The sequence below is a fragment of the Hermetia illucens genome, chromosome 2 (assembly GCF_905115235.1).
Source record: "Hermetia illucens chromosome 2, iHerIll2.2.curated.20191125, whole genome shotgun sequence".
NCBI classification, from domain to species: domain Eukaryota; kingdom Metazoa; phylum Arthropoda; class Insecta; order Diptera; family Stratiomyidae; genus Hermetia; species Hermetia illucens.
The window spans coordinates 29,678,033-29,704,011 of record NC_051850.1 but is presented as its reverse complement, the minus strand read 5'-3'; the positions used below and the strand labels follow the sequence as shown (position 1 = coordinate 29,704,011).

The following is a 25,979-nucleotide window of genomic DNA, read 5'->3' as shown; positions in this document are numbered from 1 at the left end:
AGGCTCTATTGGTGCAATTAAGTAGTATTTCAACCTCAGACTCTTGAGCATTCACCGAAGTTCTTAAGACATGAATGGAACGCTTATTCTCAATAAAGAGTTTGAGGGATAATTTTCCAAGGAGCTGTATCTACAAGATTCGGGGCATATTTTATAATTGGTCAATTGGACAGAATTCATTGATGCATAAATATTTTAAAAGAACTTGATGCATATTTGATTTTTCGATAAGAGGCTTATTAATTTTATTTTACCGAAGATGGTATTTTGACTAGGACAAAAACTGGCAAAGGTCAAAATTGAGAAAGGGGCTCGAAAATGGTTCCCAAATATTATTCGTGTTCTTCTAGTAGCTTGAATGCAACAAGGATGTAACTAAGTGCGAGGAATATAAATATGGGCCTAGTAGCGTATGGCCAATGTCTGAACCGCATTATCAACTCCGGACCATTAATAACAACCCATACCAATCAAGCGGTGTAATTACCGGGGATTTTAGAATATCTTCGGAACACATATGGGGGGATAAGGTTGACAGAGTGGTACCCAATATAAAGCCATATACTCAGTTCCAAAACCAACCCAATTTCATCCCACCCCGAAGAGCGGATCTTGGTCGGGGGTAACTTCAACGCCAGGGCACTTGAATAGGGCTTGCTTCTCCCAAACTCTTGAAATGGCGGCAAGAGCAGGACTTGTAGTTTCAAACACCTGATCTATCCCAACGTTCCGGCGTCCAGGCTGTGAGGGAAGCATTCCCGCGTACCTGATAACGACAGTCTGCGGAGTGTCCATGCCTAGGAGGGCATCGAGAGATGATAAACCTTTATATATTGGTGGGTGGTGGAAATTGCAGATTGATAGAAGCAGTGTCGCAAACTGCACTGCTTCAAGCAACTTCTAAATGATCGGGAAAAGGTATGTAGCATAATAAAAGAGCACAAATCTACAAAAAGGAGACTCCGCACGATGAGATATCGGTTGGCTCCAAAAACTCATCAGAAGCAGTTAAAGCGATATGTGCTGCCGGAGACTTATCCCCATTGCAGTTAGGGTCTAGAGCAGGGAGATCAACAGTTGTCATGCAAGTCGTGAATGCCGTTAATCGAGCAATGGTGCACAGCCCTCCAGGTCGACAGCTCGTGCTTCTCGTAACGCTTCACGTCAGAAATGCCTTTAATTCCGTAAGATGAAAAGACATTTTAGGCACACTAGACAATACTTTTTACGTGGCGAACTATCTCTTACGGATATGGAGAGATAACCTGAGGAACCATTCGCTGCTCTTTGAGACGCTGGAAGCTCAGAAGAGGATGAAGGTTACATCGTGAGTAGCGCAGTGATGCATCCTAGGGCCGGACCTCTAGAACGCTTCTTGTGATAGTCTGCTTAGAATTGACATGCCAGAAGTGTTGGACCTGGTCGGTTATGCAGATAATGTCGCGACGCCTGTTGCTGAACGCACTGTCGAACAGGATCAATGCAGATTTAGCATATTGATGCCACGGGTAAGCGAATAGATCACTGCTCATGGTTTCAATTTTGCATTAGAAAAGCCGAAGTAATCATCGATCGGCGAGTCGATAATCGAGTAAAAATCAAGGGTAAACTACCTTGGACTGACCCCTGACTCAAAGATGAGCTTTTTTCTAGCAAATCAAGCAACAGCGAACAACGCTGCAGCTGGAGTTTCAGTCTTAGGTAGGCTAATGGCAAATATTGGGGACCCTACATCTAGCAGATGACGTTTCTTGATGAGTTTATCCTAGTCTGTCCTGCTCTATGGCGCAGAGGTATGGGCGGAAGCTCTTCTCAAGGAAGTATATTGTAAGCGTCTCGCACAAGTACAGAGACGGGCGGCTTTGTGGGTGGCGCCCACGTACCTCACTGTCTCTGAACCGGCCGTGATAGTGATTGCAGGTATGATCCCCGTTGCTCTTCTTGCTAAGAGCCTAAACCCTTTTTCAAGCGGAAGGGAGAAGGGACATTGGAGGCACTGTCTCTGAACCGGCCGTGATAGTGATTGCAGGTATGATCCCCGTTGCTCTTCTTGCTAAGAGCCTAAACCCTTTTTCAAGCGGAAGGGAGAAGGGACATTGGAGGTGGTTGCACGTGAAGAACAAATGAGTGGCAACTCTCTTGACAAAATGAAACTAGACGCAGATGGGCTGCGCGGCCCATTGGCAATTCAGTGGGCATGGAGGTTTTCAGTCTTACCTTCACAAGATTGGAAGGGCACGACCTCCTGATTGTATATTTTGCAGTTGAGTTGTGGACGATACCCACCACAATGTTTTTCCTGTAGAAGGTGAGATGATATTCGTCAGCAGCTCTATTTAAATACAGGGGATCCCTCTAGGCAACATTGTCGCGGATTTACGAGCGCCGACAGGTAGAGCCGTGTTGCACATTACGTTCGGGTTCTTTTTCTTCTTCATCAAAGAAGATAGGGTCAACCGGTGGAGAAGCTGAATGGGCGTTCTTGAACTAGCAGTTCTCTTCCCCCTCCCCCTGATGAAAGGAATTCCTGGATTCGAAGGAAGCTAGCCCGAAGTAATGTGATAAACGGTTCCAAGCAAGCCCTCTGACGATGGGGAGGTGTTTACTTGGTAATCCGACGGCGTACCCTTGCGAAAGCCCAACGCTCTGGACGTAAAAGCATTCACCTATCCTACCTCCCCTTTTTATATATATGGATAACGTTCACCCATTAATGTTGCACAGCGTTTCAACCTAGCAATCCTTCGCAGTTTGCTGAAATGCGCATCAGTTTCCCCCACGGGAAGCATACACTCCTCTTCTACTGTTCTCCGCCAAGTGTTCCGAGGCAACCTACTGGTCGGTCGTCTTGAGGTAGTCGATCTAGGGTAATGTGTTGAGTTACATCAAGTTCGGTGCAACCTTCCGCAGAAACGATGTTTTCTAAATATACAAATTGATCAGATTCGATGTATCTGCTCATCAGACCGAAAACTTTCTTTTTGTCAGTGTTTATGTTAAGTTCGATTCTTCTCGACTGTCTCTCCAAATCTAGAGCCGTTTGGACAAAGTTCATAATTTAATGAGAGCGTAGTCGAGGTGTTCGAGGTCAGCTAAACTATGATGTCATGGTCCACTGAATCACCCCTCCTGCGTAGAGCTGTCGAAAGCCTTCGCGAAATCAACGAAGAGGGAGGGAAGCCGAGATCTAAACTTCCCGCACTGATTCAAAATGATCCGCAGGCTGTTGATGTGGTCATGGCAGGATAATGCTGAGAGGAAACCAAGCTGCTCTCTGTCGATCGTATAAGCGAAATAAACCGCGGAAACTGCAAGATTAACGATGATTAGCTCTGCGAGGAGACCGTCAAGCCAAACGACAATACTCCGTTTGAGTGCATTGATTTCCGAAATGAGTTCTATTCTGTCCGCATAGCACCCTAATTAATCATTTCATCCAGAAAAGGTTAAGAACCATGGTCAAGTATTCCTTCTTTCTCTTCCGCTGTTCGTCATAAATGAGGAGTCTACTGTTAATGTCCCTCAAAGGACCATCGAAACATTGGCGACCATATGCACGTTCTTTGGCGATGCGGTATCTTCTTCGGTACTCATGGCGTTTTGCGGAATCTTCCGATTTACTGACCAGGGCAAAAACAAATTCCTTTCTTCTTGCGTTGAATACTAGATTTAGCTTCCATTAGTATCGGAGTTCGAAAGCATTGCGTTTACCAGCACTAACAGCGGTCAAAAGAGCCTCCAAATCTTGAGACACCTCTCCGAGACGTGACTAACGAATTGAGTAGCGCCACAGAGAAAAACATTTTTGATGGCGGTCCAATGCTTATCAATATACGAGTACTTAGGTATATTATTCAAGGTCCGATCATATTGACCCTGGGGGGTCACGGCTCCCGAAACCTATGTAGAGAGGCAAATGCTCCACCAAAGTGAAGGTAAGTGACAATTAGAAGGTGATACCTTTCAAGGCCAATATGAGCGCCTATCTTGTTACGAGCATCCAGAAGACAACTCCTAAATCTATTGCTGATTGTTCATACAGTGTCGGTCAGTGGAAACACACCTGATCTTATGGCAACTCTATAAGCCAAGGATATGTTACCAATGACGAATGAACTGAAACTGCAGAAATGCCTTCAATTCCATAAGATGGACAGATATGCTAGACGCATTAGGAAACAGATTTCACGTACCAAGCTATCTTTTGCGGATATTCGAGGATTATCTGAAAGAGCGCTCCCTTCTCCATGAGACGCTAGAGGGCCAGAGGAGGATGGAAATTACTTCGGAAGTAGCACAGGGGTCCATCCTAGGGCCAGCCCTCTGGAACGCTTCCTATAATAGTCTGCTAAGACTCGATATGCCCGAAGAGTCGCGCCTGGTCGGTTGTGCAGACGACGTTGCGGCACTTGTTGCCGGACGCACTGTCGAACAGGCGTAAAGCAGACTTGGCATAATGATGCGACCGACTAGCAGATGGATGACTCTCATGGTTTCAGCCTTGCGCTGGAAAAAAACCGTAGTAGGCATCTTGACCAGACTGAGAATCCCGACCCTGCGTATTATATCAATCAGCAAGTTGACTATAGAGTAAAAACCAGCGGTTAGATACTTTGGTTTAATGTTCGAAGATGAGCTTCTTCGAGCAAATCAAAGCGGTAGCGAATAGGGCTGCAGCTGAAGACTCGGCCTCAAGTCATGATCGCCCGTGAAGAACGTCAACGCACACTTACCGAGTGGCAACCCTCACAGCAAAATGAGCCAAGGGGCTCATCGACGATTTAGATCCATGGCTGAACCGACAAACGATGAGATTGATTACTTCCTTACCTAACTTCTAAGCGGGCCTGTTGGTTTTCACTCTTAACTGTACAGATTTGGGAAGGCGCGCAATAGAGTGGTGGACGACGTTGAACACACGTTTTTCCCTTGTAAAAGGTGGGGCGGTTTTCGTCAGCAGCTTTATACAGACGCAAGGGAGCTCTCTTCAGACAAACTTGTCAGAGAGAAACTGGGAAGCGCTGGCAGCTAGAGCCTTATTGCGAACTATGTCCGGACTATTCTTATTGAGAAGAAGATTGAATTCGACCGGCAGAGGGACTGAATGGCGCGACTCCAAAAAAATGGTTCTTGGAATTATCCGGATTGCGCGGAAAGCGGGCCACAAATATACATGTGTCTCACCAGACGGAACTACTTTTAACCAAATTGAACACGCGCTTGTCACACGCCGGCCTCTCAGCCTTGATGACTATTAGAAAGTTCGAAAGTCATTGAAGTTAAATTGGAAAGGCTTAAAGTTCCCCATGTCAATGCGACTTCGATATTTTTTATGGATCTCAGTGATGGTCCAGAATCGGTAAGAGCTCAGGGACCTGAGGGAGGAAGGGGCGGGGGTGATATTGCTATCCTGGCGGATATTCGCTAAGACTAATTCAGACCTTCCAAACCGGTTTTTCGGAAGTTGAAGTTGAAGTTGTGTACAGTATAAGGGCGGAAATGGAACTCGAATCCATAGGTAAGATGATGAGCATTAAAAGGCAAATAAGGAGCGGGTATCTGGAAATTAGGAAAAACAATGCACAGGCAGATTGGAGAAGACAAGGTGAACTGAAGAATAATGCAGGTGCTCATTTAGGTGTATAATAGAATAGGGAGAAAAAGGTTAGAATGAGCTATTAGGAAATAGCTAACCGCCGGAAACGTTAGGTCAGGTGAACATAGGGTGATTGAACTCACCATAAATAGTGGAAAGGAAAGAGGAAAACTATAACCAGGATTTGCGATGATATGTTGAAGAATTCCTCGTAAAGGAATTCGCAGTTCGTGGCCCGTCGGGTGACTGTTCCTGCGAACTTTTCTTTAGATGTTGCTTAGCGTCTGAGCTCTTGCCCACTCTACACCGCTAGTGATCTTGCTTGACCTCGTCTTGAGATCGATTGCGTTTCAGACCGATGGGCTTCGCCTTCTGCTCGTCTGCCAGGCGTTTGCTGTTGTATTCCTAAACAATCGTCTCGTATTTAGCGAGGTCTTTTCCATCCCCTTCGACGACAGTACCGGTGTTCTTATTCTTAGCAATGTTGCTGAGAATATGCGTGGCCTTCTGGTACTCGTTCTTGAGCAGGGCACCAGTGGACCTTCGCTTCTTATTCGGTTTCCTACGACCCACGTTCTTGTTGGTTTTCGCTTTTGAGAGATTCTCCTAGTACTAATGTCTCGTACTTGCTACACCCAGTTTGATGGCGGTGTATTCCAGGCTGGAAGCCACTAGTCCGTCTGGCGCCTTGCTCCGGAAAGTCCCTGCGGTTGGTTTCAGTACAGCAGTGCTGCAGCTGGCACCGAGTGTACTGCTCTCAACGGCTACTATCTTCTGGTTGGATGACAGCAGCTCGTCTTCCGATGATGCGCCTGGTCGGTTTTTATTTTCAAAATTGAGTCCATGTCTTGGTCCCACTAGTATTCCGGGAAAAATGCCCACCCTGGCTAGCCCGGCCACCAGGGTAAGGGTCTTATTTAAAACTGAAGATGCCCAAGGCAGAGAGTTCGCATACTAAATACCTATTGGCCGCGCAGCCCTCGGCTTATGCTGTTCTACCTTCGCTTGGGGTCCAATTAGCATCCATGATACATCCAAGAATAGAAATCCAGTCACATAGTCGAAAGACTGTCTTTCAACCCACTCATTCATTTATCGCCCAATAGTTCGAATTTTATTCAAATATTTTACATAAAAAAGCAAAATATTTCAAAACTTGAGTAAATGTGTTGAGTTCTCATTCACTAACCGACAATGAACCTAATCCTTCTCATTTGAAATGCAAGGACTTGACTACCTACATAATTAAATTTCCATCAATTATTTAGGAATATACAATTATAGTATCCAATTCATCCCCAAAGAATCTTTAATTTATTTCTAGGTCGTTTCGCATTTCGGACGGGCTTCAAAGTCTGCAAATTGTAGAGAAAATTCATCAGAGCGGGAGTGTCCTTTATGCATCAACCATATCCCCAGTAACAACTAACTCGACAGACAAGGTCGCCACTTTACATAAAATCGATACGCGGACTGGAAACCATTCCGAAATATCCACTCATACTCTACCAACAAAAGTAATTAAATCCACAACTTTCAGCTTTGTGGTGCTGGATTGCTCCAGTACTGAAGCTGGCGTCGCCCTCCTCACGTCCGATACCAATAAAATCACGTGTATAAATTTGAAATCAGATACTGTGATGGAAACCGTTGAAGTCAATCTCTCAAGGCTGCCCACACCCTCAAAGCTGAAGAACAGGAGCCCGCAAACCGGTTGCATCAAAGCTATCGATGTCACCTTCAGTTCCGCCGGCGACAGCGGGAAGAGTGTCCTGGCCATCGCTCTATCATCATGTAAACAAGTACAAGGAAATTATATTTTCCTTTATGGCCCTGATCCTTGCAAACATAATGGCAAAATGGCTGAGTCGACAAAGGCCCTCCAGCGGAGTAGGAGGCTAGAACATGGCCTTTCCATGAGCTCCTCCAGGCACAGCGGGAGTACATCGTCTGCTTCATCGGATTGCAAAAACGTTTCCCGATTAACGTCATTTTTCAATGAAGTCCTCGATAAATGCGACAGAATTATTCGATATGGATCGTCCAACACGAGTGGCTATAAGCTAGCCACCCCTGATGAAGGCAATTCCGCAATAGATATTGACGGTAATGGCGATGTTGATAGCGATAAGACCTCGATAAAATCGGATAAAACTTTTACAATTGATAACATTAGCGTGAACAGTGGAAGCAGTGACCGGGCATTCGGGAATACATTCTCCATAGAAGCGAAGAGAAAGGATGTAAACGACACCAGTGATGCGAACGATAATACTTTTATAGTGCAGAAGCCAATAAATAGCGACGGGAAAAAATCTGGTGTCGATGATACCGACGTTTCCGAAGATATGGAATCTTTGAGTTAAGCGGATTTATCACTTATTTTATTTAGGGTATCTTCTTGGTAATTTTTCATTGAGTGAAATAGTCATTTGAGGGTATTCGCCAAGGGTCAGGATAGAATGAATGTGAATGTCACGATTGTGCTGTAAACGACAAGTGTCATTCCTTTTTCGTTGAGCTTCGAAGCTGCTAAGCTGTTTGTAGGCATTTAGGAGCTAAATAGGAATAGTAAATGCTACACAATTTACCGTTGTTTAATTTTAAATGATCCTGATATATCCTATAGATTTATATGATATTCTCCGTGATTTTCGATCGTAGATAGAAGAAATTTTCAATAGTTTTGAAGTTGCAATCTCCAATCATCATCGCTTGAAGCTGACAAATGCTATCGGGAATTGGTACCATGTAGTTCACCTTGCCTCCATCTACGTGTTGTCGAGGATCTTACGCCGCCTACTAGATCTAGATGAAGAGAGTTTGTACATATTGGACTTTTCCCACCATTACCTCAGCATCGTCAAAATAGACCAGCAGTTGGTTAAAGGGTATATTAGTAGTCGAAGATCTCAACAGCGATTCCGCTGCTTTTATCTGGCTTCGCAGATTGGTCATGACCATCCCCAGTCAGTCTGAAAAATTTGATGGGTGTACCGAATTGTCTCATGGCAAAAATAAGGTTCCACAGCTTGGAAGAATAGAGTACCACCAGCCTCCTCCCCCTCGGACACAACCTTGTCGTATTGGGGGAGCTTATGGTAGTTTACTACTACTGGAAACAAAGGATTGTAACTCTCCAAGTGGTAAGAAGTCGCAGACTTCGAATCCACCCGCGACTCTGAGAAATCAGGTCGTGGCCGCGGCTGAGAAATCTGTGGAAGACAGGCTCTCCACTTCAGTGGAAAACCTACACCAAAAAGGATAGTACAGCAACTCCCTTAACGAGAGAAACTGGAAATCTGACTACGGTCGGCCTGTCAGTGACATTGTTGTCTAATAAAATTCGTCAGCAATTCTATGCAGACACCTCAAGCAAGATTGTCAGAGAAATACTAAAAGGCACTAACAGATACAGTCTTGCTATTGAGTTCAACCCCCCTCGGACACCACCTTGTCGTGATGGAGGAGCTTGTAGTAGTTTACTACAAAGGGTATCTAAAACATGAATATCGAAACGAAGTATTTAGCCTCTCCTAGTGGTAAGAAGTCATAGACTTCGAATTCACCCACGACCATGAGCAATCATATTTCGGCCGAGGCGCGCCTCATCACATTCATACCCCTTATAGATAAATCTGTAGAAGGCATGCTTTCCGACCCAGTGTAAAGCTTGCATTTAGTGCCTACGGCGAAGTTAGCCAGAAAGGAAAGTGCGGTAACTCTCAACTTGGGAGAAACTGGAAATCCGACTATCGCCGGCCCGTCCGCGGTACTGCAGCCCAAATCTACCCGCCAGGGGAGATTCGGCCACTAAGGAGAGGGGACTACAGGCTGAATCCTGCCAGTCAGAAACTTCTCCTTCACCCTTACCGGGAAGAGCGGAAGAAAGGGAAGTTGTTGACGTGGACGCTATTGGTTTAACGCCGGTATGTGTAAATAGATCCAATCGGACACCATGAACCTGGAAAGGCCCCGAGCCGATGGCAGGGAAGGCACTGCGAAGGAAGAGATGAAGTACCTTGGGAATGAGGACATTGACGTGGCTGTACCACTAGGTGCGGTAACGTCCAGGGAAATCGGACGCAAGGAAGCGGAATCTCCGGCGAAAGGTGGCGATAAACTGGGAACCCCGATGAGATCCACATTGGATGCACTCTTCTGTCATCTGTGGTGACCAACGCTTTATTGTGCTCCGCACCTGAGCTTACATCCACGCGTCTCGCGAGGATTAGGGCCGGTGTGCCGGGAGGTGTTCAAATCAGCGAGAGAGATCTCAATGAAGCTGGTCCTTCACATAGGATACGGACCAGCCTCTGTTCTGACTGCTGCCGTGGGAGTTTCCTCCAAGGATTGCAAACTGTCAGAGGCACAATTTACCATCCTCCAGGAATGCCTGTGGAAAAAATTGTGGGAGCCTGGAACGAAGCTACGGTTTAACAATCAAGGTTTTCGCGATGGGCTTCTCTATCTGGAGTGCACTGACCAGGCTGCCTTAAAGTTGCTCCAGCAAGCATTCTCGGCTTTGAGTTCCGACGGTCGGTCCAAGTTCACTATTGAGAACACTGAGCTACGCAGGACGGAACGTGTCAGATGTTGGTTACCGGGCCCTCGAAAGAAGGCATGCATGCTGGGTGAACAGAATCCGGGCATGGACTTTGAACACTGGAGGGTAAAGCTCATGAATGCCAAAAAGGACAAATCTATAAACGTGGAAGGTTTCAACTTGGTATTCGAACTGGAGTAAAAGAGTCTGAATGTGCTCAAAAATAGTCACCATATGGTGCTCCACTTTTTCTTAGACAGACTGAAATTCAGTCATATCAGGAAATTGTAGAGCATCATCTCCATTTTGAGATCGAAAAACAATTATGGTCTTGAACTTCTACAATATAAAGCAAATTGGAGCATCTTCGGTGAGCTCTCCCGCAATGGAGCTGCGTGCGGAACCCCCATATGGGGGTTCGCACTGGTGAAGGTATTACCCAGTGAATCCTATCTGCTAGTAACTTTTCCTACACCTTCTAAGGAACAGGCGGAAGAATGGGAAGTCAGAGACGTGAACAGAACTGACTTGATGCCAGTTCGAGTGATCCAATCTATTCAAACCGGACACCGCAAACCATTCAAGGTGCTAAGTGGAAAACAGACGAATGCTCTGCGGGATGAGATGAGATTTTTCATGGATGAGGACATGGGAACTGCGGTACCTCCAAGTGCGGCTTTTCTCAGGGAATGCAAACACGAAGGGATCGAGTCTCTGGCGGTACGGTGCTGGGGAAACCCCGTCATACGCGGACCGCGGCATACGCTTTTACCTGTGTTCCATAAAAGATTGGTCAAATCAACCTGCAGCATGGCAAAGCTTCCTCTTCTGGTGGCAGCGAGGCTAACAAAGCTGCAGAACTGCCCTTACATTTTTCTGGTGCAAGAGCCGTGGGTTCGATTTAACAGAATCTGTGGCATTGGATTAGTAAAGGGGGCTAGGATCTTCTACGATGAAAAATCCATAAGACCGAGAGTTGTGTCCTGATGTCAAGACAGTTAGAGGCAACCATGCTGAGACAGTTCTGTTCCTAGGACTTAGTGACGGTCTCCCTCAACTCACTACTATGGGAACTGCAAAATCGGCAATAGACGTTCAAGCTTGCGCAGATGACGTGGCTGTACTGGTTTTTGGTTGAGATCTCGGAATGGTATGTAGAAATATACAACGTGCCGTTGATTTGATAGACAGTTGGTATCTCAAGCATGGACTTTCAGTAATTCTAGATAAAACCACGATGGTATTATTTACACACAGGAGGAAACTGAATGGTCTTTGCCTTCCAGAGGTGAGGGGTCCTGCCCTTCAACTCTCCAAGGAAGTGAAATATTTGGGAGTTATTCCAGACAAGAAGCTTCTTTGGAACCAACATGTAGAGGTAAAAATGAAACGAGCTCTCACAGCTTATGGGCTGTATAGGCGGACCGTTACCTCGACATGGGGACTTAGGCCTCAAGTGGTAATGTTTATGCATCCGTAGTGTGGTGGGTTAAGCTGAGACAAAAAAGTTTTCACCGTAAACTAGCCGCACTGCAAAGAATTGTGTGTCTGGGTTCACTGGTGCCATGAGAGCGACATCCTGCGCAGCTCTAAATGCATTACTCAATTTACAGCCCCTGAATATATTTGTATATATATTTATATAAGTTGCATTGAGGGCCTTGAGTAGTCCTTTGATCACCTCGAAAATCGTTAGTAATGCAGAAACCGTTTGAACTCTATCTCTAGATTCAATACGGTTGAATTACTCAGGGTACATGGTCACTGTGGCGCAGAGGGAAATAAAATCTCCGAAGCTTTATTGAAAGAGGGGTCAATCTCCCCCATGCCGGGACCGGAACCAGCAACTGGAGTATCAGTAGCATCGGCTAAGTCTGTCGTCAAAAACTGGGAACAAACTCCCATAATAACAAGTAGCAGACCCTAAATGCTGCTCTACACACCAAACTTTTCCTGCCAGAACCGAACATGCGTACCGCAGAGTTTATCATGTCGAAAAGTAGAAGTACTTGCAGGAGTATAGTGGGCATTTTGACTGGCCATAGTTCACTAGCTGTGCATATGTTTAGAATAAGAATTATTCAGGATGATACGTGTCCCTCCTGTAATGAGGAAGCGGAATCCACGCAGCATTTACTATGTGAATGCCCCACCTATTGACGCATGAGGCATCAGATCTTTGGTGCCGATGTTCACCAGTTGCAATGGGTAGCATCACATCCACTACGGAAATCCTGCGATACGTTAACGAATCCGGAACATTTCTTTAGATGAGGATGGCGAGTACAATGGGTCAACACGGCCTGAGTGCTCAGAAGGTGTAACTTCTCCCCCACCACACACACGAGTTCGACCAACGAAGAAACTAGATGGCAGGCGCTTCTTTGAAACACCAAATTTCCTTCCTGCCCCTAGAGCGCCTTAAGAGCTCTCTCAGGGATGAGAACGGGATGGTCAGCCCATATTAATGTGTCAAGTGGTTTCAGGTTCTCTGAGGAGAAGAGGACATTGGTCTACCTGATTACCATTGCGGGGGTCTAACATGAGGTGCGTAAACGTTGTCAACCATTCTTTCCAAAAATGGCTAACTAGGCTTGGCATATTCTACTCCAAAATACAAAAAGACCGCGTTCTGTCAATTCACTTTTTTGTCATAGACGACATGACAAAAAAGTTCATAGACGAACAGTCATTTGCATTGTGCTTTTCTCATCACAATGATTTATGGGGATGGCTTCGGTAATGATACTCAGATTTGTCTGCTGAATGTAAATCCTCCGACAATTCAAGTCATTTATTCGTTCATAAATATTCATATTTTCTTTCTAGTAGAAAATCCCACTGAATGGAGACAGATCCAATTCCAAAATATTTTTCAAACTGAACAAACATTTGGACCCAACAATGAACACAATCTCTTTTGAAGATAGCCTGGTTACACATTTTCAGTTATAGTAATGCCATGGATGTCAGCGCATCCTTGCGAATTCTTAGTTCAGAGAGTATCTAGGTTACCTCTCCTGTACAATAAAAAAAAAATAATCAAGTTGAGTAAGGAATTCGCAACATGGCTCAGTGAATACGGGTCAGGGTAAATATTGTCCCCAGAAAAGTACACAACCCCAGTAGTAAATAGCGGCGAGAGTCATGGCATCCATAATTAAAATTATCTTCCCTCAACAAACATTCAAACATCCATTCCATTTGATGTTGATAGCAGCTTTGATTTTCATTCAATGTCGAGTGATGTTCTAATGACCTCTCAGGGCACTCCTGCCTGGGAGGCGGCAGAGTGTGCTTCATTGAAAACTAATTACGACAGCTGGCGCTAATGTGAATCAAAGGGGGATTCATGGGACTAAGCAATCATCATTTTGGTCCCCGCGGCTCTTGGCAGGTTAACAGGGATGAAATCAAATATGGCGACATATAGTAAACACGTAGAGCGGAGCTAATAAACGATTCCATTAATTTAATGAGAAACTTATACGTAACTACAGAAAAGTGGCTGGGGAGCGAAAAGCAATTATCTACGCACACGCACCCTTGTGTGAAACAGAAAAAGACCATTGGCAATGAGGGCAAAAATGGGTGCCCGAGGGCGGGATCCCGTCCTCGATGGCGAAAACTCAATACAATGCCGGCAGTAAAACTTGATGATCTTTTTTGAGGGATTGTTTCAGGAATAAAAGAAGTGGCCTTCCATGGTAAAGTTTTCTTGCAAGGCATGGGATCCGATTTATCCCTTGTAATGAAAAGGATATCGAGATGGGGTTAAACGCTCACATCCCGAATATTTGGGCCACAATACATACATCCACTTGATTGGTTCTTTATGCGAAATTTTGCCTCGTGCTTCATCAGAATCTCTTCTGGGAAAAACTTCGCTCCCTGCTTTCATTAGGAAGTGCTGATGATATATTTCCTCAAGTTGGCGGAAGAAAAGTTGTCATTATCAAATGTCCTTTGGCATCAATCAACGACGAAGTGAAAGGAGCCAAGTATCCAAGTGACTTTCATGTTTTTCGGTCATTGCTGAAGGCGTCGAGGAACATGCTTTTTAACTTGACCAAACACAGGGACCAGACACGCCAGGGGCCATTGGGTTTCCGAAAGTTTAGCGAAAGGATGTTCCTTTGGAGATATTGTTTCCAAACAACTTCTCTTATGTATCCGTTTGGCCGTTGTGGGCGGAATAACAATCATTTGGTTGTTTACTCATTGTTGACTTCGGTGTTGGGGTCATTCCACAGGGGAGCTGAAAAACCATTCGCGTTCAGACTTCCTCAGAAAGCTTTCAACTTTCCAAGAGTTTTCATAAAGGTACAATGTTCCTATCCTAAGTAATTATCGCTCCATCGTCGCCTATATTGCGTTCCACCTCATCTATCATAACAAAAAGTCGATAATAATTTGAAAGCATATTGTCCTAGACCTGGCCTGCTATAAGCGAAGATTAATGGTATTCCCGTCACCCGCAAGACGAACATCAAATTGGAGATCTTGATGAGATTTCTATGGCAATATTGAATTTTTTTGTGCCAGTGATTCCTTCTGAAAGTAGCCTCACGACCTAAAAGATTTATAAAAATTGCCCGACTCCTTGGATCCTTGTAGTATTGAGAACCTCAGTGACTTACCAAAAGTCCTATTGTGGGCAAAAGAAAGTAGACCAGAACAGGGGAGGAATATAGACTAATTACATATCAATTTAGGATCGAAGTCTGGTCGGAAATTGAGAAATAATTAGTTTTCGTTGTGGTGTATTCGCTTCAATAATGGAATTTCAGCGACGGTGCGGACGCTAGAATTGCTCCTTTGGCCACGAAACAACATCAGTTGCATGGACTCAGACGACTTTATTACCATGTCTGGTTTCCACGCCTCATTTTCTTTTGTGTAATGACCTTTGATTTTACGCTAAATTACTTGGAAGACTTTAATTGCTTAATAACAATTAGGTGAGGGAATTACTGTCAAATTTACGACCAAAGGTAGAAAATATGATAATTGTACCGGCGACGAATATCCTTCTTCATTGGAAGTTTTTTGCGTTGACAGTGATACTCTGAACTTTAACAAAATTCAAGATTCAGTTGAATTCAGCTTACTGTAAGGATACAAGTCTTACCCAAGATTATGCCCCTGGTTGCATCCCTGATGAAGTAATCCTTGATGCTCATATGCTTGCATCTGTTGTGAAAACATAGGCCCTTAATCCTTGGACACTCATCACTCCCGGTTCTGCCTTTCTGGGACTCTTTAGAAGTATTCTTTTACCCGAAGCAAGTGTGGGGAAGTTGTGTTGTAGACATTGGATGTTGTCATCAAAAACTCGGATTATTCTGTTAAGGAAAAGTCGCACTGCATCCTTAAAGAACTATTGTGCCCAAAAAACATGGATTCTTACGCTTATAGATGATTTTGCTAGTTGCTGGTAGTCTTGGAGTTAATGCCGCTTTCTCAGTCGTCTCCTCTAAGGCTGAAGGGAGGCAGACAGAATCATAGGCAAATCTCATATCTAGGGAGGAAGACAATAATTTCATACTGGAAAAGAGCTCTAACCAAGTAAAGTGGCTTATAAACGAAGGGTAGGTAGGTATCAAAGGCCGTTTCGCGCTGTCGTGCGCTATTTTGATGCCCGGCTGGCAGGTCCGTTACGCCCGCTCATTCTACTCTATGTTGCTATGGAACTTAGAGAAGGCTAACTTTGAGTGTGTCGCCAAGATTGTTCAGCGCGTATATTGTATAGTGCCCCACCAGTCTGGAAGATGGTACAAAGCCTTGTTTGGCCAGAATGTCGGACTACGCATGCAGCGCAGTCCGTTGGGAGAGTTCCTGAGCTACTTCGTCAAGGATGTTACTATGGTCTTAGGGCTTCGCTTTCTAACATCCCAGCTCAGGTTGTCCGACGGCAGCAGACGAGGACGTGCAGGGGTACGTTCAAAGGATCTACCGGATTGCAGTAGTAGTCTTCACATCGAATTTCTTACTTCCCCTTGCGGGCGACTAAAAAGGACAGAAATTTGTGGGCTAGCCATCTGCAAATGTGAAATCGCATGGTTATCCCTCTAAAACGGTTATCAAGTGCCACAGGTACTCAACACGGTATCAGCATTGCCATATCCGACCAAATGTATAATAATTTATCAGGCATTTATTCCAGCGTATGAGGCATTCTGAAGGCCCGGAGCAAGGATAGAGCCCCGAACCGCCTCTGAAGTAACCCTTATTCTACGCTATGCTTCGCAGATCTCGTAGAGCAAGTTGCGGTCTTTTAAATGGATCCTTCATATTCGCAAAGCCTGAAATTTTCCAGCGCCTTGCATCTCTTCACCGAATTGAAAGCGTTTCTTACATTTCGCCTCAGCTAGACTACTTCGCATTAATTGTAGTTAGCCCCGCTCTAAAACTATATTTTTTCAATGTTAACTTGATGAGCTTCTCCACCAGTTTCCCCACTGTGTCTAACATACTGAGATGACGGCACGCTTACAGCACCTTGCGGTTGCCTCTGCTCATTAGCACGACCCCTGCAACCTTACCGTGAGAGGAAAAATTCTCACTGCCAAACATGCGATGAGCGCGGTGAGTAGCAATTCCGGAGTATTCTCCCCCTCATCGACAACATCTACTCGGGTGGGGTGGACAGGAAAAAGGTACTTGCACGATTTCTTCTATCTTCACTGTTTCCATTGAATAGGGTGATGCATGAACAGCGCGTTCCCATAGGTTTCTGTTAATGTTACTAACTAACTGTATTAGAAGCGTGCTTTTTGCCTGTTGATTTCATGGCGGAATTACCTCATTGGCTTCTTATATGCTGTGCAAACCGCAGTTTCTTCGTAGAGTTGTAATTTTCGCCGCCCGTTAGTTCGCAGGTGACTTCCTGTGGTGGAGTTTCCTTTTGAGGGTTGATGCCACGGTGATAAGGCTCAATATTAGTTCACTTACAATTAAGTCGCAGTTCTTTTATCCGCGTCTAGGTCTTGCGACTTGTTGACAACCTTGGAAAATTTACTAACGTCGATTTTCCCGATGTCCCTAATGGTAGGTATTTGTCGAACGTCAGAGCATTAGGAAGAGCAGTTTGTCGTTTTGAAGGAAATGTACTGCACCCTCCACGGTTGCATCGTTGATACTAAAGACTTCGTAGCAAACGTCATGTCAGTGATAGTGCCCTTGTAACCAGAGCATCGGAATGTCGGAATACTACCGATATTCAGGACAATAAGCCCGGACTGATCTTCAAAACTTGTGTGCTTCAAGAATCTGGTTGAGATTTACTTTATTCGAGGGCTCTAACGTTAGACTGTCCTCCAACTTGAAACCTGTGTTCCGTATTTAGCATCTCATCGTCGAAGGTGTTGAACATGTTGGAGCAACGAGATAGAGCTCTGCATTGACATACGTTTTAAACCAGCAGCTGATTACCTGGCAGTGAGAGCGGTGGGGTCGTGGTTATTGGTCCAAAGAAAACGTACTTTGAAATAACGGGTAACCATACCCGCATATTCCAGGTGGAAATACACATCATAGATAGATGTTCCTCTTTCAACCCCGAAAGGAACTATAGGGAGCAGAACATTGCTACTCTAACCGACAACCAAGTGGCAACAAAAGCATTAAGGTCCTACCAGGTAAATTCCAAACTGAATGCCTTAACAAACTAAAGACGCTCGGCTCGCTCAATAAGATCTGGATACTTTTGGTTCCAGGCCATTTTGGGTTAGAAGGCAGTGAGGCAACTGACGAGCTGGGCGGGAAAGGAGTAAGATACTGCTACACGGGTAAGAGCCACTCCGTAGAGTCGGATATGGTCTTAAAGAGAGTTGCGTGGAGTTGCCAAAGCTATCACGCCCTCGCATCTCTCCGTGTCGATAAGGGAGTAGATGGGTATGCTTATGCGCAGGTCGGGTAATTGGGAACAAAAAGGTTGCCCATGGATAAAAGGGATATGGGAAAGATACCCAGAAATAAAACAAAATATGGAGGAACTGAAGGGGAATATAGCTATGGTACAGTTTCAAAACCCAGTAGTGGCGGGGGGGAAAGCGGTCTTCCGGCCGTCGATATCCAACGATCGTAATGCCTCAGTAGTGGGAGCCTTGATTTCTTAGGCAACTACAAGGACACGGTAGGGACAACAACTGGCTCCAATGGCGGACCCTTGCAGAAGAAGTTTAATCTATCGCAAATCCGCGTCCGTATGAACCAGTAGAAGGTATGTGTATGTTGAACACGAAGTGCTATCATCAGCCTACCAGCGGAGGCGGCGCTCAAACTTTTAGCAGCAGGGAAAGCAAGAATAGGCTGGGTTATGTGTCCGCTTAGGGAACAAGTAGCGTTGAATTGATGGTTCAGATACCTTGGTTTTGGTCATATTGCGAAGGCATGCACCATTCCAAATGACAGGTCAGAGCAATGCAATACATGGTGAACTTAAGCCATATCAGCAAGAACTGCCGAGCTGACCCAAATGTGTGCAAAGGGAATGAGGGTGAGGACGATCGAAACATTGCAGGCGGCAGCAGGTACCCGGAATTCAGGAAAACCCTCAACGCAAATCGCAGATGAGGTTGATGTAAACCAACTGCCAAGCGGCGCGCCAACTAAGCTAGATGTGACACTCGCGAATGTTAGGGCTGCAAACACAATCAGGGGAAAGGGCTTGGAGTCCTGACATATGTGAGCGCCACTTAGCAAGACAGTGAAGATTATACGCACAATTTGAATTGAAATTAAAGGCTGGACAGCGAGAACTTTCGAGGGGAACACATTTTCCTCGCCCGGCATATTCGTGGATGGTACGACTAAGGAAAAGGTCACCCAAACGTCTTAATGGATGACGGAAGCCTGCGATGCTTCTATACCCAATTACTGGTGGAACAACGAAATTGCAAGTTTGGGAACAACAACGAGAGACAAGGGCAAGGAGGCTTTACTAGATGCTCAGGGCCCTAAAACGGCGGTTGAGAAGAGATACACAGGCAACTGCAGGCCACTTAAAAGCCATTCGAAGGAGTAAAAATAACTGTATGCAGAAAAAAAGCTCTTATGGTGGGGCCTACAGGGTGGTAATGAAAAAGTTGCAAATATCGCCTCACGCCTGTCCGCGCCTCCTAAGGGAGGTTGTTACCACTCTGTTTCCTTACCGCGGAAGCAGCCAAAGGCAAATGGTTGTCCAGGTTGCTGAGCGCATAACACCTCTAGTAATGGCGTAAGGGCTGCGGGACATATGCGGTAGGATAGACAACAAGCCCCAAGAGCTTTGAAGCTGGCAGTGAAGACTTAGCCCAAACTTTTCGCTAACATCTTCAAGGCGAGCCTAAAAGAAGGAATATTCCCTATCCAATGGAAAAAGTAAAACTTTGTGTTGCTTCCCAAACCCTTCAAATCGCCTAGAGACCCAGCATCAAATTGTCGGATTTGCATGTTTGATACAATGGGAAGAGAGAGAGAGAGAGTCATCTGTAGTAGACTATCTATAATAGACTTCTACCCATCCTCAAAAGCAGCAATCGCCTGCCGGAGCGTCAGTATGGTTTTTGGGTGCCTAGTCTATGGTGGCTGCAATTAGCATGGTCGTGATTCTTGTAAAAGGCGCGGTGGTTTCTGGCAGCTGCTGTGCCATGTTGACATTGGATGTCAATAACGCACTCAACTCCGCCCATTGGAACTGAATTAAAGGTGCGTTGGCTGACATTGGTGACCCCAGGTATTTAGCGAATCTGGTGGAAAATTACCTATCAGAGAGGACTTTCTGGTGCGGGACGGATGAGGGCCTCAAAGAGTAGATTGTTACTGTAGGGGTAATACAAGGCTTGGTACTATTGCGTGCTTGTTTTTCCCATCCCAGAGGGAACTACGATTGTCGTCTTTGCGGATGATCCAGTTGCGGTTGTTATAGCAAAGCACCCAGAGGATGTGGAGCTTACTAAATATTTGGGAGTGATAAGGGACGCAAACTGTGCTTCAGAGAACACCTAGCGTATGCTTCGAAGGTTTTATTGCCAGGCTTTTAGCACCCAATCTGATGTGATAGTACTGGTGGTGCAGGGCATGACCCCTGTCGATATTCTAGCGAAGGAAATGAGTGGGCTGTACCATGCACAATGTATTGAGGGCACACTCATCGCAGGAATGTCGCGAGGTCAGAGTCGAATGAACACTGGCAACACAGATGCGACGAGTCTACGAAAGATTACTGAATGCACCCACTAATTCTTGAGATTAGGTTGTGGCTTGAGCAGAAACATGGGAAGACCAACTACGACATTACCCAGTACCTCACGGAACATGCTGTTTACTACAGGCAGTTTGGTTTGGATGCACCGAATTGTCCTAGATGGGGTGGCATAGCAGAGGATGCAGAGCATGTGATATTTCACTGCCCAAAGTTTACAATGGAGACGATGAATCAGAATCAAACGTTGAGCAGAAGCGTCAGCCAGCAGAACACAATTGTGGTAACGCTGAACTCGAAGGAGAATTGGCGTACGGTTTCTTGCTGAAAGATGAATACCGACAGGAGTAAAAGAACGAGTTCCAAAAGGCAAATCCATTACGCGAAGTAATACCTAAATGGCTGTCCCGCAAGGCTAGCGCAGGAAAAGCGGGAAGTGGTTCTTAGTGGGCACGAATACCACAAGGACCCACTTTTCCTCCGACGTTTGTGCAGCGGAGCTTGAGAAGACGTGTCTTTCAGCCATTTTCTGCCTCCATACACACACAAAGAGAAATAGGCTTAAATGGCATAAAGGCGCACAATAGTTCTTTTAGGTCACTGTGGGATGTCCCTTTATAATTGTATTATTAAACACGGAGAGAACCACTTTCGTAGAACGAAGGAGCAAATTATTAGCAAATATTTAAAAGAAAAATAAGAGCCCATTATTGCTTTCATTAGTTCGATCTCTCCTCTTCTCGAACTCGAGATACCCCTTCTAACACGCACTTATGTAATACACAAATGGTTCCCGTAATATGGTAGTTGCGAAAAGATGAAACTCATTTTAATTTGATATTTCCTTAGTTCATTGAATCGACAGAAACCGCTCTCCATGAGGCAATTGGTACGGTCGAGCGATCATTGCAATACAAGCAGTATAATCTAGCTGCCTTCCTGGATATAGAGAGAGCATTCAACGAAATAAGTATCAACGCCTGGAAGGAAGCCTTGCTTAGATTGGAGGTGTCCCTTACGCATTGTATGGTGGTGGGCTTTGAGCAAAAAGTGCAATAGAACGAGGCTTAATAGGATAGGTGTGTATTTGCTCCTGTCCAGGAGGTCCTCTCCACATTAAATACATTGTGGCGTGCAGTGAGACTGCGGCCTTATTATTATTCTAGACGAAGTACCTCGGGAAATCTGGACATTTCCCACGGATTACGCCACACGCAAGCTGAACTTCTCTAGAAACTTTGTTGTGGACTTTCCAACCAGGACATGATCTGAGCCTCAAGCGTAACGCACCCATTTTGACTGACAGCCAAGCGTCCCTTAAAGCCTTGTACTCAGCGATGATATCTTCGAGGCTGGTAGGTGTGCAGAGACGCACTGAACAGTCTGGGCGGTATACTCAAGGTCACTCTTCTCTGGGTTCCCGGACGTAGGAGCATGAGCGGGCTGACGGACTGACTCTGCTCTTGGCAGTCCTTGGGTGGGCACAGTGTGTGTCCCGCTGGAGGCTGCCAAGGGTGGAATCTATTCGTACTGCTTAGCAGCCGTCGACCTCAGGCGAAGGCTCACCATCTGTGTCAAATCACGAAGGACTTAGCCCGCCTATAAGAAAAGCTTGCAAATGCATTCAAGACTACGGCGGTCTGCACGGAGTACTGGCCTATACGGGACCATGTTACCATACTCGGCATACCCTACAATTCGCATAGATGAAGCTGCGGAGAAGAGGACATTTTCTCAACGATTGGCCAGCTCTTGCTACAGACAGTCTATGGACACTAGGTAAACCATTCTTTAGGACCTCTGAGTTGGCTGGACTCTGCCTCCATGCAGTCATAATAGCAGTCATGGTCTTAGCGAGTTTGTGGTATCAACACGGCGCATCACAGTGCTAATTGGGGTCCTCGATGTGGCCACTGATATTTGCCTAGTTCTTCCAGTTCATTGAATATTAATTCATGGTTTCTTCTCTGCAGCAGCTAGAGGTTCTGGAACACTCTTTTAGGTAATTTGCAAAATTGAAAACACAGAAAAGTACTTCTTTAGACAAATATACCATTTTTTTTTCTTTATTAAACAGCCATTATAATTTTGTTGTGTTCTGGTCTTTGCACAGTATTTTTTTGTATCTTTTACGATAATTTTCATTATATCAATTACCTAATTCTCATTAACTACAATAGTCCCATTTGTGTGAAACAAAGTACAATTATTTGTTATTCGTTCAAAGACGATACATTTATTAATTCCTCCTATAGTAATAATCGTAGTGTAATAGGTTCGTTTCACATTCTCTTCTTAACTTGATTAATTAATTTTATTTCTTTACAGCGTTCTCCCTTTTCATTAGCCTTAAATGACAAATTATATTACAATAACACTTTAAGTTTAATTTCGCATGTTTCCATGCTAATAAAGTAGAGCCTTTTATCATAATTGGTTAAGATCTATCTTTTTTTTTATAAATTTCTAACTTTTGATATAAAAATGGAACTTTCCTATTTGTCTGCCAAGTTCAAAGGAAATTAACGCTTTTCAGAAAATTTTCCAAATGCTCCGTAAAAATGATGATAAATTCCGTTCGTATTAGCAAAATTTACTTAGCAGGCATTGTTTATTAAATAATACAGTTTTCCTTATAAAATTTTCAAGAAAATTTCCTGAATGGGGCTCATTGGTTAATTTACTGTGGACTTGGAAAAGTAGAACCTTTTTGACTTTAGTTTTCTCCATCTTCCACTAATTTAGGTCACAATAGTTTCGTTGCATTCGCAAGCACAATTTTCACACTTGTAATACAATATTAACGCATATATATAGTTTGTATGTGTGTATTTACAAAGCATTCGCATAATTTCGCTAATTTAATTTAATTTAAAACGGAAAAAAGAAATAAAAATAAAATCGGATATTGTAATGACCAGACCAGTTCCCACTGCTAAAAACAGAGAGAACTCCTTTTTCTTGACATAAATTATGAAAAATGTGTATCCTTTCTAATGCAGCTGCATGCGTACGTTTAATGCAGATCCTTGCAATGTTATTTGGCTTTTTATCTGAGATTTGAGATTTTAATCTGTCAGATGTACGGAATATGTACAACCACACACAGAATGGCAGCTTTTTAATGGACGTGTATTTATGCTATAGCAACCAGAAGCGTTCCTAACATTTCCAGGAATCGTTGCTTCACTTGAAAGATTTTTCAATAGCAAGGATATGATTCCCAAATGCCATGACAACATACCTGCTTGGTTGCAAACATTGCCAAGTTATATTTGTATTCAAAACAGTCTGACAACGTATCACTCAGGAGACATACTTTTGGTGCAATGGCTCTTCAAGCATCTCATGTCAATCAACATTTTTGCGCAAGGACACAGCTTGTACTTCCTGAATGATATCATCTCCTTCAAGCGTACTTGATTTTGGATTCGAAATATTTAAAAGGAGTTTCCACTTGGAGGAACTAAATCAACAATACAGGAATTGCAGAAAATGTTGGGAGTAGCCAGAGCTTCACCTGCAGAAAATGTCTCGATCCCCATCAGCTTGATTTTTTTAAAACAACAAGTTATCACATTATGCGACACATTTTCTGAGGAAAACTTAGATTGCACCTTTTCAAGCTAAAGGGTGTATTGTATCTTATGTGTTCATTCAAATATACTTCAATTCAATGAGCTCCACAACCAGAAATAAAATGTAGTTCTATCGCCAAAGGCATTCATTTTATTCCGTTCTGATAATACCATTTTTCTTTAAGGACCCTCCACTTGCTGAAGGATTTACGAGCCTTTTAGTACCGTTTAATGTCACTCAATTCTAAGGGTGCCTATCCACAAATTCGATATCCTTTTCTAAAAGGGAGCAATAAACTATCAATGACACTGTGTGGATTTTAAGTTGGAAATATATCTAAGGACATTTATCGTTTGACATCTGGTGCATTTTGGGAATTGGGATTGAGATTTAAACTAAAATTTTTTTTCTCGATATGCTAGTGACACAAGGGAAGTCCAAGGATTTGTTTGTCATTTCCTTAGGGTATCCAGACATGTGAACTCAACTCAAAAACTGAATTGATTAGCGCAATTCATAATGGAAATCACTAAACGGACAAGGGGAGGGACAAGAGGCAATAACACGCCGCGTCATCAGAAAACTTCTGCTAAAAATTAAGGCCGACACGAACGACGTAGCGCCGAAAGAAAAGGTGGAAAGACGAAGGAGGGCTAGACCGCCGGCTCTGCTTATGAAGCCGACGGAAAGCAAGACTTTTGCCGAAGTCCTCAGCTAAACCCGTTACGAATCCTCAGCTAAATCCGTTACCCGAAGATAGCGGGAGGAGGACAACAAATAAAGTTACTTTCCGTGAAGCAGTCAAGGGGCTTCTGGGAGAGAAAGTTTTGGTTTCCAGTCTGAAACCTATGTGTTTTCTGAAAATCCGAGATTTTGACTGCCTCACAGAAAAAAACGAGATAGAAGAGGTCATCAAACACGAATGTCTGGAATGGTATCACTTCTGCGAACTCCCGAGGCGAAAAACTCGCTATGGAGGAAGTTGCCGGGAAAATCAGAATAGAGTGGATAGTGTGTAGGTCAGTCAGGCCATAAAGCGAAAATCTTCAATAAAGTGGAAAGCTGCGTCCTATGCAAGGACCATGGCGGGTCTGATGAAAAAGTTACGTACACTGGCGGCTCGGAATGTTGTCCAGTTAACATGATTCGCATCCTACAAATCAATATGCACTGGAGTGCGACCACTCACGAGTTGCTAGCGCTAGTGCTCATCAGTCAGCAGTACCGAAACAAGGATCCAGTGTCATTGCACCCTGACATATCAGGTACCGCTGCCATATGGGTTCGGGACCCCTTAAGGTTCTTACCCAAGGCCGAGGGGTCTACTTTGTCTGGATTCGTTGTTTGGATAATGTTGCTCAGTGTCTATTTAATGCGGAATGAAACGATGCCGAATTTTCGAAGCAGGCTTGATGCTCTGGGGGACGCTATTTTAGGCTCTTGACTTCAATTCCAGTGCACTTGAATGGGGCATGCCCCATCCAGACTCTAGAGGGAAACAAATTATCGAAATGGCGGCGAGAACAGGACTGGTAGTTTTAAACACCGGATCGACTCCAACATTTTGGCGCCCAGGCTGCAAGGGACCTTCGGGTCGGAGTCACTAGTGTCGCTGGTGGACGGGTGGCGAGTTTGGCAAGACTTTTCGGAAAACTAATACCAATTCCCTGAAATAATAAAAACTTTTTGTTTCTTTTTCGTTGGTGTCAATATTTATTCTTGCAAATTGCGATATTTCGGGAACCATTTGTTCCCTTCATCAGTGGTTCCCGAAATATCGGTTTTTGCAAGAATAAATATTTACACCAACGAAAAAGAAACAACAAGTTTTTATTATTTCAGATAACACCGCATAGTTTCAATTAGATACTATCAATTCATTGCCTTCCAAGTGATTGACACAAACTCTCGGTGTGCGCCTCCCCAGCGCCCTTTCTGTGCATAGGACCTCGCAAAGGCGGACACTGGGAAGTTTGTCGAAACTCTTGGAACAGGTGGGGCGGCGTTCAAGCATACTCCTGGGAGTGGTTGCGCTGCAGCTGTCGTAAATTCAGTTATGAACCTGGTAACGA

General features: G+C 44.4%; 1 protein-coding gene across 1 annotated transcript in view; it reads left to right on the top strand.

Annotated features, from left to right (window-relative positions):
• LOC119648829 (jouberin-like) overlaps positions 1-8,167 on the top strand; it is a 37,514-nt gene extending 29,347 nt beyond the window's left edge. Inside the window, exon 8 of the mRNA XM_038050690.1 lies at positions 6,921-8,167. Coding sequence (XP_037906618.1) covers positions 6,921-7,962 — 1,042 coding nt within the window. The 3' untranslated portion in view covers positions 7,963-8,167. The remainder of the gene's footprint in view (positions 1-6,920) is intronic.
• Positions 8,168-25,979: the final 17,812 nt, after the last annotated feature.